The 15,828-nt window shown below is 34.1% G+C and overlaps 4 protein-coding genes across 5 annotated transcripts; 1 reads left to right on the plus strand and 3 right to left on the minus strand.

Annotated features, from left to right (window-relative positions):
- Positions 1-276: 276 nt before the first annotated feature.
- On the minus strand, positions 277-6,413 carry LOC120580547 (uncharacterized). Its single transcript, XM_039834345.1, has 7 exons — positions 5,105-6,413; positions 4,558-4,999; positions 3,546-4,462; positions 2,229-3,449; positions 1,898-2,116; positions 943-1,803; positions 277-854 (listed from the first exon to the last, which is right to left on the minus strand). Exons 1-7 carry the CDS (start codon positions 6,411-6,413, stop codon positions 277-279), a joined length of 5,547 nt encoding a protein of 1,848 aa, XP_039690279.1.
- A 1,847-nt stretch (positions 6,414-8,260) lies between these two features.
- On the minus strand, positions 8,261-9,876 carry LOC25494471 (uncharacterized). The gene is made up of 6 exons (XM_024785182.2): positions 9,739-9,876; positions 9,489-9,646; positions 9,280-9,400; positions 9,019-9,189; positions 8,795-8,878; positions 8,261-8,684 (listed from the first exon to the last, which is right to left on the minus strand). The coding sequence occupies exons 1-6, from the start codon at positions 9,856-9,858 to the stop codon at positions 8,454-8,456; spliced, it is 885 nt and encodes a 294-aa protein (XP_024640950.1). The 5' UTR covers positions 9,859-9,876; the 3' UTR covers positions 8,261-8,453.
- Positions 9,877-9,957: 81 nt separating this feature from the next.
- On the minus strand, positions 9,958-11,076 carry LOC120580548 (uncharacterized). Its single transcript, XM_039834346.1, has 5 exons — positions 10,939-11,076; positions 10,558-10,825; positions 10,376-10,469; positions 10,163-10,287; positions 9,958-10,064 (listed from the first exon to the last, which is right to left on the minus strand). Exons 1-5 carry the CDS (start codon positions 11,074-11,076, stop codon positions 9,958-9,960), a joined length of 732 nt encoding a protein of 243 aa, XP_039690280.1.
- A 521-nt stretch (positions 11,077-11,597) lies between these two features.
- Positions 11,598-13,676, plus strand: LOC25494472 (extensin). 2 transcript variants are annotated; one of them, XM_013597833.3, is made up of 7 exons: positions 11,598-11,756; positions 11,846-11,950; positions 12,040-12,166; positions 12,252-12,323; positions 12,722-12,791; positions 12,878-13,274; positions 13,365-13,676. In XM_013597833.3, exons 1-7 carry the CDS (start codon positions 11,714-11,716, stop codon positions 13,388-13,390), a joined length of 840 nt encoding a protein of 279 aa, XP_013453287.1. In that variant the 5' UTR covers positions 11,598-11,713; the 3' UTR covers positions 13,391-13,676. The 2 variants fall into 2 exon arrangements, with proteins under 2 accessions (XP_013453287.1, XP_024640952.1); XM_024785184.2 differs by having other exon boundaries at positions 12,722-12,779.
- The last annotated feature ends 2,152 nt before the right edge of the window (positions 13,677-15,828 follow it).

The raw sequence follows: 15,828 nt of genomic DNA on the forward strand, positions 1-15,828 counted from the left end.
GTTGAATGAATGCATTAAACAAACATATATAAATTTAGAACAGATTAACAAAGCTCCGATCTCAATACATATTATTTATAAGTTAATATATGATAACTTCGTTGTTTGATTGTTCCAGGTTAGACTTCAATACTTGGCGTTACTGGTAGGGATGGTTGCTTTCCAAAACCTGTGTAAGTACACATATATTTTACGAACTGTAAGTGGCTGAATATTGATATTGAGTTAAGTAACTTGAAAAACAAAAAGGAAGATAGATATTTGAGTACTTACATGCTAAACATATTGAAATACTTCCTTATAAACCACATTTGTAGTAGTTTCCTTTGGATTTTTGTTTTCATCATGTATCAAAATTTTGATACCTTTTTTGCTTGTTACCCTTGATATGGCAACATAAATTTGACCATGACTAAATACATCTCTTGGTAAATATAGACCAACCCAATCAAGAGACTGCCCTTGAGATTTGTTAATTGTCATTGCATATGACACAATTATTGGGAACTGTCTCCTAGATAATTTGAATGGCCATGGAGATTGTGATGGTGACATGTCCATCCTTGGAATGTATGTAACATTACCATGATGTTTACCCCCCATAATCTTTGCTTCTATTACATGAGTTGCCAGCTTTGTAACAATCATTCTAGTACCATTACACAACCCTTCAGTTTGATCCAAATTCCTCAAAAGCATTATTGGAGCTCCAACTTTTAATTTGATTTGATGATTTGGAAGTCCTGAAGTGCGTAATGAGCTTAGAAATTCTGGAGTTAACACTTCAATAATGTTGTTGTCATTAATTTCGGATCTATCAATTGAATTGGCACTATAGTAAACTCTTTCATCACCTAAAAATTGTGCATAAAACAAAGTAATTGGCTTTTACTTCTGTTTATATATTAATATTGTGCATAAAATAAATAAATTGAATTTTACCTGGCATTAAATCAAGAACGTAATCATTGATTTGATCAACTACTTCAATAGTTGATGCCAATATTGCTCTATTCTTCAAATATTCATAAGATCTGTAATTATCCAAGAAATTTGGATATGTACTTGTCACAATTGCTAGAATTGGATCTTGAAAATCCAAGATTAACATGTCCTTAGGAATTGTTATCTCAGCATAACCGTCATTAGGTTCTGCAATTTTCCCTTCACCTACCATTAATAGCCAATTTGAAAATTCTGAAATCTGCAAATTTTCTTCAGGATTAGAACCTTGTTTTAATCTCATGTTCTGTGTCAAAGTGAGAACTTGACAATGATCCCATATATATGAGGCACTGATGGAAGCATGCACAATATCTGATCTATTTCCTCTTGGAACAACCGGAAGAATTTGTCTAAAATCTCCTCCAAAGACAATGACCTTTCCGCCAAAAATTGTGTCACACTTAGTTATGCCATCACCCATTATATCTCTAAGTGTTCTATCCAAACACTCAAAGGTATATTTATGTGCCATTGGTGCTTCATCCCAAATAATCAATTTGGTTTGCCTAAGTAGTTGTGCCAGATCACTATCATGATCAATTTTGCATGTTGAATTTTCAAATGTTGGGACTGGTATCTTAAACTTAGAGTGTGCAGTTCTCCCACCAGGAAGTAGAAGGGATGCAATTCCGCTGCTAGCTACTGTGAGAACAATCTCATGTTTTGATCTGAGTGCACTTGCAAGTGTTCGCCACATAAAGGTTTTACCTGTTCCACCATGACCATGCAAGAAAAAAACCCCTCCTCTTTGATTTTGAACAGCCAACATGATTTTGTCATATATTTGACTTTGTTCATCTTGATATAGTATAAGAAAGAGAAATCAAATGTTAGGTGAGGGATTCACTTAATACAACACTTGATTAATGGATGAAAATATATTAAATTTTACCTGTGAGTGATGCATGCAGTTGAGCAAATTCCTGTTTTAAGGCATCTGTGTTATAGTTGCGCTCATCATATATAAGTCTATTGCCAAGCTGCTCTAAAACATATCCTTTAGGGTAAGGAATTGAAGGGAATTCCTTCAAACTACGTCTGCTTGATTGTAACAGTTTTTCAATCTCAAGCAAGGTTAAATTATGCAGATCTTCATTAGAAAGGTATAACTCTGTGTATTGAATAATAAAAATTGATCCCATTAGTTAATTTATGAAGTACTGATATGTAGTATATCCGATATGGAGTTGAAACAAATACATGCATGTAATAGAAATTTATACCTTGATTGTTAGCTAAAATTCTCTGAGCATATAATACTCCATCTGACAACCAATGGACGGTGCTACGCCATACATGATTTGGTCTATTCATTGCTCCAGATAATAGCAAAATAACAAACAATCTTCTAAGGAAATAGCCTGAACCCCATTGATATGCTTCTCTTATGGCTCCTATAAATTCCCTATCATCATCCAAAAAACCCATGGCGAAACATGCATCTCTAAAACAATGATACTGAATTTCCCCAACTTTGCGAATTTCTTCATAAGTAGTTGGTCCTTTGACAACAGTTAACATTAATCTCAAATAGAACAACTCTCCGGTAGTTGGAGGTACCCATATTAGTCTACCGATAGTAAATCCTCTCTTCCTTGGGGTCCAGGCTCTGTTTTTTTTGTTGTAAACAAATTTGGTTACAAACTGACCATAAGTGAGTTCTCTGGCTGCCACATATTGTTGATTTGCAATTAGCCAGGCTGTGAACATGGATTCTGTAACACTTGCTTTTTCAAGTACATTTTCCATTCGAGAGTGATCAGTAAAGTATATTGCTTTCTCTCCGACCATATGAAAGAACATCCGTTCAACTGCAGGTTTACGGCCGTGAATTGGGAAAGAGTAAATTCTCCAACACGCTTCACTTGGAGAAATATACCTACAATCAAGGTATTGTTTGATTTCATCTATGGGTTGTTTTTCAATTCTTGATTGTTGATTAGATGGCACAATTTGTGCTGTAATACGATCATAACCTTTGTGAATGTACTTGAATAAGTACTTAATTGAAGTGCTCTGGTTACACCATTCCATGTTAATATGAGCTTGATATTTCAACAGTAAAGTAACATTATATGGAACAACATGTCGATTATCCAAGCTCACACCATTTTTGACAATTGTGTGTGTAGTAGCACTCCTCTTGTAGACTGGATAACCATTATGATCCACAATGGTTGTTTCATTAAACTTTTTAGGAAAGAACTTGGAACATTTCTTATCTTTCATGCATGGTGACTGCCACCGAGCCTTACCACATGGACCATGAATCATATGACTCCTGACCAAATTGTATAGTTCATTGTGTATCTTAGGATCTGGTATTTCTGCTGAAATAATCTTGTCTATATCTGCAGGTGTTGGATATTTGCTTGTTGGATGTAAGAACACCAAGATATGAGCATGTGGTAACCCTCTTTTCTGAAACTCAATTGTGTACATGTCTGTCAAGTCCAATAACTTGTGTTAATACCATTAACAAATAAAGATTATTTAGAAATTTGAAGAAATGAAATTATGGTTGACAACAAAATACTTACATGCTAATACTTTACCAAGTATATGTCTTTTGGTCAAGTCTTTCATAAGTTCATCAAACTTGATCTTGAATACTCTAGCAACAATATCTGGACGATCCTGTGGTTTCAAATTATATTGTGCAAGTTCTCTTTTGATTTCAGGCCATGCTGGATTGCATGTAAATGTAATAAAGATGTCAGGAAACCCAACAGCATTTGAAATAGCCATACCATCAAAATACAATTGATCCATGTATCTTTTACTACCAACAAATGTTGATGGTAACACTACCCTTTTTCCTTTCAATGTTGGTCCACTTTGGTTATTTGTGGTAGGAGTTTCTGCTATCTGTCTGTATTTTCCTACCCTCAACTTCGATTGATTTCTCCTTAACCAATTAAGCCTCTCGGCTTCCATCATTGTATAACCATCACAACTAAATTGCTGCAATAATTTCCTTGAGCACAACAAAGTAAGTGCCTCACCTTTTCTTCGTTGCAGTCGAAATGATAGCCAATGCATAATTGTCAACTTTTTCTTTTTTGTAATGTCTGTATCATCTACAAAGCGTAGCAGTATTGATGGCCGATATCCATCCTCACCATATGGAAAAATGAGAGGATATTGGAAACTCAAGTAACTTGCATGAAATTCATCTATTCTTTGCAGATTTCCAGACTGTCCTTGCATAATTATATCTCTATATGAAGCAGAGTCAATATCACCCAAAACTAATGCAGCAACTTCGGAAACAGTAGGTTTGTTGTATATTCTGCCATCAGTTTTCCTGTCTGCAATTAACTTTAATTTCACATCTTGAAAATTAACATCATTTAGCATATCCCTTGCCATTCGAAAAACCTTTGCATGGACATTGTTCTGATCAAGCATTAATTTGAGCTTCTTGACAATTTCTTCATCTATATCTTTATTAGTCCTATATAAGATTGATCATATGAATGAGTAAATTTTATGTTAAGTAAAAGGGAAGATATAATTACTACATAAGTAATTGCGTTAGTTATTAATTACCTGAAGCTATTCATTCGATTTGATATTTCATTATCAGTGTCGAAAATGTATAGCTGAGCATATTTAGGACTATCCCCTGGCAAAGGCAACAGACTTCCAACTCTGTGACATGTTTGTCCTTGCATTCTTAAAGTTGGTGGACCTTTTCCATTGTTAATTTTAGTATCCATTTTCATGCCAGGTGAAGTAAAAGAAAACATGGCATTGTATGTCCTTATATTTGTTTGGAAATTTTTGGTAGCTGGTGATTGGTTTCCAAATAACAAATCTTGCAAAAGTTGTGGAGGTTGTTCTAAAAGAGGAAGTTTTACTTTCCCACCTCCGCAACATAACTGAAACTTAGGTACAGTTGAATGCCTTGACTTATCCTTTCTTTCTTGATACCACATCAAGGCTCCACACATTTGACACTCCCAAATAGGATCACCTATATCAGAATAAACTGTTTCATTTTAACGAAAAAAATAATATGTTAGTATAACAATGTGTTTAAGTAGTAAAAGTAACAAAATGTACTAAGAATAGTTAAAGTTCCTTGAGTACTTACCTTGTGCAACATTGTCTACAACTTCATCAACTTCTTCAATGTCTTCTGATGAAGTATCATCAGAATGTACTGATTGATCAGTATCATCAGAATCATCTTCTGATGAAGTAGTATCTGAAGATCGAGTTGGTGTTGAGGTCATTGGTAGATGAATGATGTTCGATGAATAGTACTGTCCATCAGTAGTGGGTGCTTTTCTTTTGTTAGTATGATGTACTCCCACTCCATTTGTTGTTGGTTGTTGTGCAGAATGTTGCAGACTTACATTTGAAGTAGAAGTAGAAGGTATTTGATGAAATATGGAAGCATGTGGGTTTATAATCTGCGGATCTGTATTTTCTTGGTTGTTTGGTTTCTTTCTTTTACCATTGCGGTGAACTGTCTCAGTTGATAAGTCCGTCTGAATTGACATTGCATGGTAGTTTTGTTGTTCAAAAGTAGAAGATGCATAATTACTTTGTATTGGCTCAACAGGTCTTGAGTTGAAGGTGTTTGGATGATATGGTGTTCCATGAAATGTAGAAGTAACTGGGTTTGGAATACTTTGATCAAAACTATTTTGTGTTCGTGGTTGTGTATGAAGCTCAGTTACCTTGTTAGAGATAGTGGGAGATTGGAAAAAACTTCGGACATTTGTTGAGGTTAAGTAACTTGTAACAAAAGGTAGTGGATTGGTTAGAGTAGCCAATGGAGTAGAAAAGGGTGGCTCGTGAATTTCCTGTTGTTTTTTTTGTTTTCTCTTAGCATTGTTTTGATCTAGTCCAGTAGGTAAAGATCTTGTTATAGATGGTATTCCGTGGTATTGAGGAGCAACTGGGTGTAGAAAATCTGGTTTAGCAATTTTCTTGGTTTTTGTATGTTTTGTTATGACATTTTTGTTGTTTGATTCAACAGATGTTCGAAGACAAATGTTGGTGGTAGGGGTTTTGTTCTTGGAAGTAGCAGCAGATGCAGTTAAAGCAGGTCCAGGAATACATTTATCTGTATCTGCAAATTTGGTAAGAAGATTGATTCCAGCTACATGTTTCCTTTCAGGTAAATTGGTAGGTATTATGAAATTGGGTAAATTTGGGGAGCTATAGTTTTGATGAAAGTATGATGTAGTAGGAATGTTGAGTACAACTGATGTTATATCAGTAAGTGGTGTTGAATATACAGATTGTTGATTTTGTTGGAGTTTGGCATTGGCATTGGCACCAGAACTTGGACCTGGGGATTTTTTAGGCTTCTTAGTCTCGAGTAAAGTTCTTCTTCTTTGCCTTCTTTCTGCAGACCGTCTATTAGATGGTTCCATACATTGTTTGTCCATGTTTTTGACAATGGTCTACATGAAAGTACAGAAACATTATGTGCAACAGACTACATGATGTGCAATATTTTAGGATGCATATTTAAATGATTTAAGTAACAAACAATGCTTCCAATGATCCATGTAGCATTGCTATTATTAAATCATATATATAATATGAATTTAATAAGCTATAATTTATAAGAGTAAAATCATGTAAACTTAAATAACCTAATTTGATTGTGAAACCCAGTTAAAATTGGAGCCTAATGATCAGTTTCTTGATGACAATATGACATAATAATGTGTTACTATTTTGAGTTCCTAAAAATGAACAGTTATATTGGTATTTCTCTAAACTTGAACTAAAATCTTAACATATAGGAAACAATTTGTATCATACCTGGATGTATAAGCAGACCTGAATGGCAAAGCAGGTTGAATGGAAAGTTTCAGTCCTCCAATGTTCTTCTTATCCCTGGTAAGGAAAACAATATATATGTTGGCACCTTTAATGAATCAGTAGACATGTAAAAGTATTATAAAAATGTTTAGACTATATTAAATTTTTTGATAAAACTATATATTTAGAGTCTTGTCAATTATTTTATATAGTGTAAAAGCAAAAAAGGGATAATGGAAAATTGAAATAGACATGTCTTACATAACACGGGTTGCAGAGTAGTAAAAAGAGGCAAAAGACTGTTCACCATGGTACATTCATTAAATGAGTAGCACGACTTGCTATGCAAATTTTCAAAAGGTCTTCTCCTAGAGAGATATAGGTTTGTAATGATAGTCTTTGATGTGTAGCTGTAATTAGGCAAGAGCACATCATTCAAATTTAATTATAATATAAGAAAACTGAACCAATTCATTGTGAAAGTGTGATCCAATATAAATGATAGGGTTAAACTTAAAATTAAACAGGAACCAACACATACTTTTAGTCGTTGTAAAATTTGTATTTGTTTAATTGTGCTTAAACTTTTAAATTTGTAACTAATTTAAAGAGTGTCTTACGATGTTATGAACATGTATGTAAAAAAATCTTTCAAAAATTTATAAGTTTAAGCATAATTAAACAAATTTTAATTTAACAGGGACTAAAAACATTAACAGAAAATTTTATAGGAACTAAAAAATGTGATTTATTTTTATAGGGACGAAAAACAAAACTGCAGATTTTTATAGGGACCAAAAACTTAGTTAGAATGGAAGCAATAATATTTAACAATTGCATCATTACTTGACATTGTTTATACGCATCAGTTGAATGTTTATTTGTTATTTAATAATAAAAGGAAAATGAACCAATATATATGTAAACGTTCAAGATGAAGTCAATATAACATTGAGACTGTTGAAATCAGCTATAGGCATGATAAGAGGATTGTGTACACTTGAATTGAGTTTGGGAAATTTTATGATCATATATTGTTGTATAGTAATTATTATTAGAAATATTTATGAAATTAGTAAATTATCTGGATTCTGCAAATATAAGTCCTTTATTCTTGATAGACATGGTTGTTTGAATAGATTTGGATTGAAGGGGGGTTTAAGATTTGTGGAAAAAATACAATATCTTATAAGGGTTTTATAACACAGAAAAGTTAATTCCTTAACACAAAACTTATGTGTGAATTAAATCTATAATAACGTATAATATTTTACTATAAGTTGATGAGTTTTTGAAAGTATTTGGAGGATATACAGGCTGTGAGCATTTAAGAAGGTAAGCTGATACTTGTGATGTATTGTTGTATGAATAATGAAACATAAGGTATATTTGTTAGGCGTAATGTAACGAACATAGACATATCATAACTCTTACATAATCATAGATAGTATTCAATAGTGGATAAGGAAGGTAGGTACAATCACTTGTTTAAAAGTTTGTTTCCAAGTGATTGTCATGTACTAATAATATTACAAATCAGCATAAAAGTAGTAAATGGTTGGACATTTTAAAAGTAGAATATAGTATGGAAATAAAGCATATGAGAATGCAACAGCAAGCACGTTGTTGTTGCTATGGTCATATTGTGAAGACAGCTTTCACTTCTTTTCAGTTTTGATGACCTTAACCCTCTTGGATGAAGATTGTTTTGCCGGAATGATTTCTTCAAATAGTGGAGGATTAGGAAGCATGACTGGTTGAACCAATGTCATAGGTGTAGGAATATCAAAGGAGGGATCTTTGTTCAATTTCAGCTGAAGCTTATCACTAATTGGTGTCAATTGGCTCAAAGTATCAGGGTCGTTTTCTGCGGTTCCAGACAACTCCTGCTGAAAGACAAACAGAAATAACATCGACGTTTATAAGTAGGTTAATTGCCATTTAATTGTTGAAAGAGATTATACAGAATTAATGACAATTTGAGTCAGATTAAACTTACAGCAGACATGGTAACTTCTTCAGTCAAGGAGGTATTATCATTAGGCTTATCAACACCAACAGATTCATTTAGCAGAGGAATAACCTGTTAAAACTCAAACAGTTAAGGTGCGCATGGTCTCCTCTGAAGTATGTATATATGTTGACATAGGGTATTGAAGATAATTGATTATGTAAGATAGACAAACTTGACAGTGGTGTATATTACATTATAAGTTGCAATACCTTGGCATTGGGGAATTTAGCCTTGACCAAATTAACTAAAGCATCAGCGTCTCTGTAACAGACAACAGAAGTTGTCTTCCACTTTGGCTGCCACTTGACCTTGAAGACATATGTCTTTTCACCAATGCCATCCAATAGCATTGGATACTCAAGTCGGTTTGTAATCCCAGCCTATGACATAGACATATATATTAGGAGTTAGACGTAAATATCGTAAATTGGTTTAAAGCATACCAGTATATAAAAGGTAATATTTAAAACCTGAATCATGTTAGTGCGGAGCTGAGCGGCAGAAATGCCCAAAAGCTGTGTGGCCTCACGATCCCACATAACAAAAGTTCCTTTGGTATTCTCATAGGAGACATTCAGGTCAAGTTTATACCTTTGTTAAACAATGTATGAATCCATCAAGTTAAAAACTGAGAAGAACTCTAAAATCACATTATAGGGGTAAAGTATTAGATATATACCTAACAATCTCTGTCTCAGTATTATGGCCAGACTCGCATGTGTATGGAGGATTGTCACCCTTGGCAATCTTCCCACATTTGAAGCATGCGAAATAGTACCAACCAAACTTAGTTGAGTTAACTTTTTCCACTTCAGCCACAGTGACACAATATGAAATCTGGAACGAATAAATCACAAGTCATTATAAAAGCTATCTAATGTGAAATAGTGTGATATATATTTAACCGCAATTCAAACATCTAAAAGTACCTCTTGTAGTTGAAGTATATCAGCTAGAGGCATGATAAGAGGATTAGAGAGCAAGTCATCATCAGTAATAAACTGAGAGCTAGATTGGGATTGTGTACACACTAATTGAGTTTGGGACATTAACTGGTCATCTTTGGGCAAGCTATATATATATATATAGTACTTGAAATTAGTGTACAATTAGTAAATTGCAATAATTTTGAAATATATTATGAAAAGTCAGAATGAAACTTGCCTTTCCCTAAACCTCTTGATCTCAGCTATGTCTTCATTTATAAGCAACTTCGTAGCACTATAAGTATTTGTGACACTAAGAGGGTATTTGCCTGAAAGTTGTTCTTGTTAAATTTATTTTATGGTGTATATCATCTAAAAAAATAATGGGACCAATAATAAAACGCAACAACAAATATTAAACACCAACCTTCTTCCTTGATCTTGCCATACTTCAACATAACAATAATGGGACCAGTTTCTTTGTTTTCATTGTTAAACTTTATGAACTTTGCAGCATAATCCTCCCAAAGAGTGCAGTTAAGAGAAATATCACTGGACTCATATTTGATTGGTTAGATAAGTCTTAATAAGATAATACATAATAAATGTATCCAAAAAAACATTATTACATGTAACTAACCTTAGGTCTTTCATCAGAAAATTAACCTGTAGCTTTTTACCAGTTCCAGCCATAACTTGACAATATCCAATTTCATGAACATACCCTATGACATCTAAATAACAAAAACATTCAAATAATCATTATATTGTATATATGATATGAAACGTTTAATCCAATGTTAAAAAATTGTAATGACATACGAACTAATAGATCAGCACGCCATTTCCCAGCAATAATCTCAGCCAAGGGCTTGAACTTCATGTTAGGTAAGGGGATATCATGGACATTTGCGTCTACAGCTGTAGTTCCACCAGTCCATTTCAACTTGTACTTGTTATCAGATGCTTTGAATACCAGGTCATTTGGAAAGACCTGAAAGTTGCTTAAAGTATAAGTTGAGTTAACCTTAATAAGTTTCTCATATTCAGCCCTGTATGCCGTTGGAATGATAACTTGAATGTCGGTTCCCTGTTCAACAGATCAAATAAAGGGTAACAGTAACCCAATGGTTAAGTAAAAATTATATAACTTTATAAGTGAGGAAGAAAAGTTAATATTCTAAACTCTAACGACCATAATACCTTGGCATCAACAATAACCATTTCCATGTGCTCCATCCCATCCTTTACAACGCTCCATTTGTCTGTAACCTTAACAGCAACTTTCCAAAAGTCTTTCTTTTCATTGATATCTCTCAAGAATGCAACTGGTCTCAACATATCAGCTGATTATTGGTAAAAGATTACAGCAAATAAGTTAGGCAGATAATGAATTCAATAATGCAACCATAATGAAGAGCATGCATTATGAGATGCAATAGAAACTGAGAATTTAACCTTGAAAATTCTGAAGCAGATGTTTGAAAAATCAAATATAGATCTCGAAATCTTGTAGTGGTAGTAGTTTGAAGTTTGATGTTATGAGTAGAAGAAATAAATATTTGATATGTTACATTATAGTGTATTATGGAAAAGAGTGAGGGTGGTGATTTGATACGGTAGCAGGTGAACAGTATAAAGTAAAAGTTGGTGATTTGATTCAAATTGTGTTATTGTTTTTTGTTGTTAACTGAACTGAAAATAGAAACGTCATTGAAGTAGTTAGAATTGAAGGGAACACAAAGTTTGAAGAGGAAAATAAACCAAACTAAATAAAAGATGACATCATTGTAGCAAACCAATTTGTAAATGTAGTCAATTAGTTGGTAAAAGTAATTTTTAGACAAAGATTACCCCTAAATTAATGACGTGTCATAAGGGTAGATTGGGTGCATATAGGATTTTCCACCACGTTTAGTTTTCATAGGATAGGATAGGATTGATTCGCTCGCTCCTAACAAACTCAACTCAACTCACGATGATGATGTCTGGGATTCAAGGCCAACCTCTCGAGGTTACTGGTAAGAGCAATTCAGTTGATTTTACTCTTTGACTTTGTTTTGATTTTATTATTAAGAGATGATGAATTGTTCCTTCCTTGTTATTGTAGTCGTTTCTTGCTCGAAATTGAAAGACACTGAATGGATTTCAAGACAAGATCCCTACGTTTGCATCGAATACGCTTCCACCAAGTTCCGAACAAGAACATGCACTGGTAATTTCAATCCTTCTTCTTCTTCTTCTTCTTCTATGACTGACTTTGTTGACCGTATTTGAATCGTTGACTCTTTCATTCAATTCCAGACGGCGGAAAAAACCCTGTATTTCAAGAGAAGTTCATACTTCCCCTAATTGAAGGCCTTCGTGAGATCAATGTTGTCGTTTGGAACAGCAATACCGTCTCCTTCGATGATTTTATCGGCACCGGAAAGTAACTATATTCACTTCACTACTTCTTATCAATCATTATCTATTACTCTATCACACTATTCATTCTCTGTCTTATTTTATGTTAGGGTTCAATTACACAAAGTTCTCTCTCAAGGTTTTGATGACTCTTCCTGGCCACTTCAAACTAAAACTGGCAGGTATATATGTTATGCTTATTTCTGTTGCTATTGCTACCTTATTTTGCCCCCCCCCCCCCCAAATTATAGATGAGACATGCTTCATACACTTGTTTCTTAGATACAACTCATTCATGCTTTTTATCCAAAATAATCCTAGTGACAAATTCACAACAGGCAACACTTGTTTTCACTTCATTATAATTATTATACATTAATAAACAATCATCCATACCATCTTTCTTCAACATTTTTATCCTATAACTTTTCTCAACTTATCATATTCTTAATTTCTAAATTTTCATTTATCTTTATCACACCCGTACTACAGATCTTGGATTCATAGATAGATTCTCCAATACTACTGTTTAAGTGTTGATACTACATTATTATGACTATGTCTGATGCATCTTTGACAGACACGCAGGCGAAGTAAAACTCATACTGCATTATACCAATGCCAATGCCAATGCCAAAGTGAATCACCAGGTAACCTACATTTTCATTACTATATATATAATATAATAATTGGAATTGATCTTAATGAGTGTGTTTGGGATGCTAATATATTGCAGAAACCAGGCTCCTCAAGCCATACTCCCTATACAGCAATGCCAACGCCGGCAGTCCCATCATATAATCACGTTCCTTCCTACTACCCACAACAACCACACTCTAATTATCACCATCCAACAACACCTGCTGTCGCTTATCCACAGCCACCACCTTACCCTGCTTCACATAATCCATCTTCTTATCCACCATCCTCAACATATCCATACCCTCAATCAGTGTCATCTCCCTATCCACCACCCTCATCATCATCACCATACCCTTCATCAGTGCCATCTCCCTATCCACCAACCTCATCATCATCACCATCACCGTACCCTCCTCCCCACTCTTATCCGCCATCTTCAGCTTATCCACCACCATCATACCCTCCACCTGCAGGTTATCCTCCAAACACTGGTAAGTAATTCTTGTTTCTCTGCCAACCATTTCAATTTTCACATCTACTGCTTTAATAATTTTTTCCTTTCTATTCACATCCTTTTTCAGGATTCTACCCTCCACCACCATATTGACACAGATATGCTACTTTCGCTACCAAGGAACCACCGTGCTTTTGTACATGATTAGTTTGTACAATCTTGCCCAGATTTTGTTTCTTATATCTCTACAGTAGGAGCATTTGTCGAAGTTTTTATTTTCTATGCGTCATAAAGATAGTTTTTATTTTCTAGATATACTATCTATCATTATTTTTTTGGGTACAAATCTATCATTCTATTATAACTAAGATGTGGATTAGTGGCATCATATCAATTGTTTATTGCTTCTGAAAGTCATTATATGCTCTCAGTTACATTATACAAGCGGACGGTTTAGTATCCAATTTGGTCATACACAGAGAATGACAAATTTGGGTATTCACCCATCCATGTTATGGTGTGAGTAGGCTTAGTATTCCCTAAATTACACATTTATTTATATTTTACGGTTTTTGCACAATCTCGCAAAACCCATCAAAGGAAATCTTGTAGAAATTGCTCCTTAGTTGTACTTTTGTCGGGGGATTAGTTATAACTACGTTATAGTTTTCAATGTCTCTCGTGTTTTGTAGTTATCCTTTATAGGGAGTATGTAATTGGACCAATCCCTTTGTTTTCGGTGTCGTGCCTCTAATATGATTAGAGAGCCAGTGGGTCTACCATCTGACCTTTTATTATTGGAATCTCTATAGGTGTCTGGTTTTGGCAGACATGATCTAATCCCTTCTTTCCTCTGTGTCAGTGTGGTTGAATGATCTATGTCCTCTAGGTGTATTTTGTGACTCACCCTCAAACTAGTTCTTGGGGGAAAAGATTGTAGATGAGGCTACAATTCACTTTTGGCATGATATTAAGCCGGGCTCTTCATCATGGATTGAGGTGTTCCATAGGTTATATTATGTATCGGAGCAACGACATGATTTAGTTGGTCCTCGTGTGAGTTGGCCGGATAGATCTTAGGTAGAGGAGGATCCTATTTGTTCGGGAAGCTGCACTACTTGTGAAGTTATTGTCTATATTGTCTTTATATATATAGACGGTGTTGATAGTGTGTGATATGGATGAGGTTTTCTCAGTGAAATCCACCTAGTATATCTAGTATCCTCAAAGCTTCTTGGTCAGTAAAGCTTTTTCAACCGTGCGATCTTTGTTTATGCTCCTTCCAGCGTATGTGATTTTTCTTCACAATTGTGGGACAAACTCCCTGCAAAGGCCAATTTGTTTTGGAGGAGAGTGATTTTCGAGGTACCAAATGCTGTTTGTGCCTTGTGTGAAGAACAAATTGAAATAAGTTGTCATATATGTTTGAAAGGTGTATTTCTCCTTTTATATATTATATGGTATTTCTATCTATCACTAGCTATGACTTGTGTTATTGATACCCCTAATCTCTCCCATCCATTCTCTATATAGTTCATCAGGCAAGATTCAAAAGGGATTGTCATTTATATGACATTAAGTTTTGTTGTGATATGGGATGTGAGGAAAGAGGAATGAATGCATCTTCTCTAACAAAGCTTATCAATAAAACAACGAAGAAATATTCTAATATAAATCTCCAATATGGGAGCAAACATGTGAGGGTCACTTCATAGATCCGTTTTAAGGAATCAAACATTGAAGTACTAATCATGTTGCTAAAATGTGATATAGCAATGAGGATGCTAAAATGTGATATAACAATGAGGACCACTTAAAATACTAGCATTGGAGATGTTTTAAGTGAATCAAAAGTTGAAAAAAAAAAAATTAAATCTAAATATCGTCCCACATAGATAGTTCTGTTGATGAACTAAGAAACATTAAAGAAGTTTTAAAGATGAGATCCCGGTTTCAATCCTGGAAACTAACATAATCACTAATTTAACGAACATTTGCTTATCAAATTCAATATCGTAGTGTATTACAATAAATAATGTTTAAGAAGAAAATATTGATAAGTTATAAAAATTGATATTTAATGAAGGATACAATCTGTATACACAAATGGTGCAATTTTTTTTTTTCTTACACAAATTAAATGAAATCCAGATAGATATTTGTAGAGATATTTTAAAAACTGACTCATAAAAGTGGCACTATAGGATATAATTGGATTCGATGCATGTGTATAAAAACTTGGCTTAATTACACTTTTGGTCCTCGTGTTTTGACCTACTCACGAAACTGGTCCTGCCCTTTTATAACAAAACAAAACGGTCATTCAATTATCATTTTGTTGCATTTTTCGTCCTACCTCCTATTTTCAAACTCCAGAAACGCAGAGAAATGACAATTTTATGCGGTTTTAGACCTACCCCTATGCTCAACCATGAAATGAACAAGGAATAAAACATGTGGGCACAAGAAATCTATTATATTCAGCACACTAACCAAAAAAACTCTAATTTGAAACATATCTTAGAAATTAGGGTTTTTTTGGTTAGTGTGTTGAATAAAGTGGATTCTTTGTACCCACATGCTTTATTCCT

Source organism: Medicago truncatula, chromosome 5 (genome assembly GCF_003473485.1).
Source record: "Medicago truncatula cultivar Jemalong A17 chromosome 5, MtrunA17r5.0-ANR, whole genome shotgun sequence".
In the NCBI taxonomy this organism is placed as follows: domain Eukaryota; kingdom Viridiplantae; phylum Streptophyta; class Magnoliopsida; order Fabales; family Fabaceae; genus Medicago; species Medicago truncatula.